The 4,899-nt window shown below is 54.1% G+C and overlaps 1 protein-coding gene across 1 annotated transcript in view; it reads left to right on the forward strand.

Annotated features, from left to right (window-relative positions):
* TAF6L (TAF6-like RNA polymerase II, p300/CBP-associated factor (PCAF)-associated factor, 65kDa) overlaps positions 1-4,899 on the forward strand; it is a 28,269-nt gene that overhangs the window by 2,919 nt on the left and 20,451 nt on the right. The window contains exons 2-6 of the mRNA XM_011993402.1: positions 471-630; positions 1,392-1,478; positions 3,247-3,397; positions 3,553-3,603; positions 4,141-4,235. Coding sequence (XP_011848792.1) covers positions 484-630; positions 1,392-1,478; positions 3,247-3,397; positions 3,553-3,603; positions 4,141-4,235 — 531 coding nt within the window. The 5' untranslated portion in view covers positions 471-483. The remainder of the gene's footprint in view (positions 1-470; positions 631-1,391; positions 1,479-3,246; positions 3,398-3,552; positions 3,604-4,140; positions 4,236-4,899) is intronic.

Below are 4,899 nucleotides of genomic sequence, written 5' to 3' on the forward strand. Positions count from 1 at the left end.
CCTTGATTCAGTGATCTCCACCTGGTCCTGCCCTTGACACGTGGGGATTATTACAATTCAAGGTGAGATTGGTGTGGAGATACAGCCAAACCATATCGATTGTCTCATTTTCATAGCAACCCTGTGAGCTGGAGAGGGCAGGGATTATTGTGCCTGTTTTACAATTCAGGACACAAGGGCTCAGACTGATGAAGGCCTTGGCCAAATTCACATAGAAAGTGACAGGGCAGGAATGGGACCTAGTTCTGTGAACCCCAACGCCTGGACTTTCTCTAGCTTCACTGTTCTTGTCCCACTGGCCAGTCTGTTTCCTTCTCTGAGCCTCAGTTTCCTCGTCTGGGTACTCAGAGCTCCTTGTTCAGAAACTGCAGAGCATGAGCAGCAAGGCTGGTGTGGATGGTCTTGGGTCACACTCCTGGGCTCTCTAGGAGACTGGGGCAGCTTTTCCAATCTTCCTTCTCCACTCCCAGCTCCACTGGGGCCATGTCGGAGCGAGAGGAGCGGCGGTTTGTGGAGATCCCTCGGGAGTCTGTCCGGCTTATGGCGGAGAGCACGGGCCTGGAGCTGAGCGATGAGGTGGCGGCACTACTCGCGGAGGACGTGTGCTATCGTCTGAGAGAGGCCACGCAGGTACACTCCCCTCACCCCCTGATACCTCCAACTGTCCTTGTTCCTGCCTTTTTACCAACCTCTACCCTCATTGATTTACTCAAGTGTACACTGGGTGCCTGCTCCATACAACAGAGACAGTCCACGCCTTTACAGAGCTCTACTTGTAGCTGTCTGGGCCTCCAGCAGACAAAGCGCTTGCCAGGCGTCTTCCCATGTGCTCCTCACAACAGCCCCGCTGGGCAGGCAGAGCGGGTACATACTCACATTCTACATGTGAGAAACTGAGGTGTTGACAGAAGATGTGACACCTGGGGGGTGTTTTTGTACAAGAACAGAGACGGAATCTAGGCTTTTTTTTTTTTTTGATACAAAGTCTCACTCTTGTGCCCCAGGCTGGAGTGCAATGGCACGATCTTGGCTCACTGCAACCTCCGCCTCACGAGTTCAAGCGATTCTCCTGCCTCAGTCTCCCAAGTAGCTGGGATTACAGGCGCCCGCCACCACACCGGGCTAATTTTTGTACTTTTAGTAGAGACGGGGTTTCACTATGTTGGTCAGGCTGGTCTCGAACTCCTGACCTCACGTGATCTGCCCGCCTCGGCCTCCCAAAGTGCTGAGATTACAGGCGTGAGCCACTACACCCAGCCGGAATCTGTGCTTCTGATCGCTAAGCGTGGTCTCCTGTTTGCCTTCTCTCCAGTCTGGCCCACTTCATTTGGGGTTTCCCACGCTCCCTGCTCCACATCCTTTGACTCTGGCTTCTGTTCCCTCCCTTCCAGAATAGTTCTCAGTTCATGAAGCACACCAAACGCCGGAAGCTGACGGTTGAGGACTTCAACAGGGCCCTCAGATGGAGCAGCGTGGAGGTGAGTGGGGTGCAGGCCACAGAGGGCTCAGGTGGCATGAGGCCACTTCCATGTCCAGTTCAGGGCTGGCAGTGTGGTGAGACATTAAGGCCAAACGCTGCCGGGCGTGGTGGCTCATGCCTGTAATCCCAGCACTTTGGGAAGCTGAGGTGGGCAGATCACTTGAGGCCAGGACTTCAAGACCAGCCTGGCCAACTTGGCGAAACCCCTTCTTTACTAAAAATACAAAAATTGACTGGGCCTGGTGGTGCATGTCTGCAGTCCCAGTTAGGAAACTGAGGCATGAGAATTGCTTGAACCCAGGAGGCAGAGGTTGCAGTGAGCTGAGATTGCACTCCAGCCTGGGCAACAGAGCAAGACTCTGTCTCTAAAAAAGAAAAAAAAAAGGCTGGGCTCAGGGGCTCATACCTAAAATCCCAGCACGTTGGGAGGCTGAGGCGGGCAGATCACGAGGTCAGGAGTTTGAGACCAACCTGACCAACATGGTGAAACCCCATTTCTACTAAAAATACAAAAATTAGCTGGCCGTGGCAGTGGGCGCCTGTAACCAACCCCAGCTACTCAGGATGCTGAGGTAGGAGAATCGCTTGAACCTGGGAGGCAGAGGTTGCAGTGATCCGAGATTGCGCCACTGCACTCCAGCCTGGGCGACAGAGCAGGACTCCGTGTCAGAAAAACAAAAAAACACAAAAATTAGCTGGGTGTGGTTGCGGGCGCCTGTAACCCCAACTACTTGGGAGGCTGAGGCAGGAGAATCGCTTAAAACCAGAAGGCGGAGGTTGCAGTGAGCCGAGATCATGCCACTGCATTCCAGCCTGGGTGAAAGAGCGAAACTCTGTCTCAAAACAAAAAAATTAGAAAAGACCAAACGCGCATATAAGAGAAGCAAGACACTGATAGCAACAGCAGACCAGGTGCTAGGCCCAGCCCACCTGGGCTATGTGTTCAGAAAAGAGGGAGAGGAGGCCACTGGGGGCCCAGAGGTTAGAGAAAGCTTTTTGGAGGAGGTGGGACTAGAGCTGGGCCTTAAAGGGTGGTGAAGAACTTGAGCTTGGCTTAAACTAGGCCAAGAGGGAAAGAAGGCATTCAGGCTAAGTGTTAGGGCCTCATGGTGTGGGGTTTTTTTTTTTGAGACAGAGTCTTGCTTTGTTGCCCAGGCTGGAGTGCAGTGGCGCGATCTTGGCTCTCTGCAAGCTCCACCTCCTGGGTTCACGCCATTCTCCTGCCTCAGCCTCCGAGTAGCTGGGACTATAGGCGCCCGCCACCACGCCCGGCTAATTTTTTGTATTTTTAGTAGAGACGGGATTTCACCGTGTTAGCCAGGATGGTCTCGATCTCCTGACCTCGTGATCTGCCCGCCTCAGCCTCCCAAAGTGCTGGGATTACAGGCATGAGCCACCGCGCCCGGCCATGGTGTGGTTTTTCTGGAGCAGTGAGATGAGAGAGGAAGGCCATGTTTAGAAGACATTAGTGAGTTTTCAAAGTGAGTGAGTGTGAATAAGGAGGACCAGTGCTTGGTGTGGGGCTTAGGACCCTTCCAGTTATGGGAGGAGCAACCATGTTCTTTCCCTTGACCCAAGGAGCCCAGGATGCTCCAGGCAAGTCCCCAGTGGTGGCTCTGAGCCCCAGGCTTCCACCACTTTTCTTGGGACTTCTGGACTTCCCTCAAACATGCGCTCTCTGCCCTGGTCAGTGGAGCCTCATCCTGGATCCTGACACCTGCTCCGTCCCTGGATTCAGGCTGCTCTCCAATTCCCTTTTTCCTCAGGCTGTATGTGGTTACGGATCCCAGGAGGCACTGCCCATGCGCCCCGCCAGGGAGGGTGAACTCTACTTTCCTGAGGATCGAGAGGTGAACCTGGTGGAGCTGGCCCTGGCTACCAACATCCCCAAAGGCTGTGCCGAGACAGCTGTCAGAGGTGGCTGCCGGGGTCCTGCTGAGTTGGGGATGGGAGTTGGGCCGTGAAGAGAAGTGGTGATGGGCTGGCTGGTGGAAGAGGCAGAACTTGGAGGGGTAGGCAGTACTCCTAGGGGCAGAACGCCAGGCTGACACATCTCTCTACACTGCTTCTAGTTCACGTCTCCTACCTGGATGGCAAAGGGAACCTGGCACCTCAAGGATCGGGTAAGGGGTGATGTAGGAAACAGGCCCTTGGAATGAATTTTCTCCCTTATGTTGTGAGGGTGGTGCCTGTGTGCCCCCGAGTCCGCATCTAACGTGTTTACCCATGCCTGCCTTGTGCCGTGGTCTAAGTGGGCACTGGGCTCTGCATAGAGGGCTCAGAGTTGGAGATGGAAGCCCAGACCTGTAACCAGTCATGATGCAGCATGTTGGATGCTAAGATGGAAGTCTGGGCAGCATGCTGGGGCGGTGTTTCACCCCCAGGGTATGCTGAGCAGAGCTTCACAGAGCCTGAAGCTCTCAGGAGTCTGTCCGGCAGAGGGTGGGTGGAAGACAGGACAGAGCACAGAGGTGTGCGGAGCGTAGATGGTCAGGGCTGAGCAGACCCTAAGAGCAGTGGGAGTCTCTTGCCCTGGTTGTCCTGACTGAAAGTCATCTTGTGGATGTGTGTGGGGATGGTGGTTGAGCGGGAGGAGGCTGGAAAGGCCGGGAGAGGGCCAGCTCTCCATCTGTCCCTGCTTCCTGCCTGTCCTCTGGCAGTGCCCAGTGCTGTGTCTTCACTGACGGATGACCTTCTCAAGTACTATCACCAGGTGACTCGTGCTGTGCTAGGGGATGATCCGCAACTGATGAAGGTGAGCAAGTGGGTCCAAGTTGGGGTGCAAATTTGAACTTATAAATTCTATGAACTTGTTTTTTTTTTTTTTTTTGAGACGGAGTTTCGCTCTTGTTGCCCCGGCTGGAGTTCCATGGCACGATCTCAGCTCACCACACCCTCCATCTCCCAGGTTCAGGCAATTCTCCTGCCTCAGCCTCCTAACTAGCTGGGATTACAGGCATGTGCTAGCACGTCTGGCTAATTTTGTTTTTTGTTATTTTTTTTGAGATGGAGTCTCGCTCTGTCGCCCAGGCTGGAGTACAGTGGCGCGATCTCGGCTCACTGCAAGCTCCGTCTACCGGGTTCACATCATTCTCCTGCCTTAGCCTCCCGAGAAGCTGGGGCCCGCCACCACTCCCGGCTAATTTTTTGTATTTTTTAGTAGAGACGGGGTTTCACCGTGTTAGCCAGGATGATCTCGATCTCCTGACCTTGTTATCCACCCACCTCGGCCTCCCAAAGTGCTGGGATGTATTTTTAATAGAGACAGGACGCCCGGCCTTGTATTTTTAATAGAGACAGGATTTCAGCATGTTGGTCAGACTGGTCTCGAACTCCAGACCTCAGGTGATCTGCCCACCTCGGCCCCCCAAAGTGCTGGGATGACAGGTGTAAACCACTGTGCCTGGCCTAATTCTATG

This window comes from Mandrillus leucophaeus, unplaced genomic scaffold (genome assembly GCF_000951045.1).
Source record: "Mandrillus leucophaeus isolate KB7577 unplaced genomic scaffold, Mleu.le_1.0 Scaffold43, whole genome shotgun sequence".
Taxonomy (NCBI): domain Eukaryota; kingdom Metazoa; phylum Chordata; class Mammalia; order Primates; family Cercopithecidae; genus Mandrillus; species Mandrillus leucophaeus.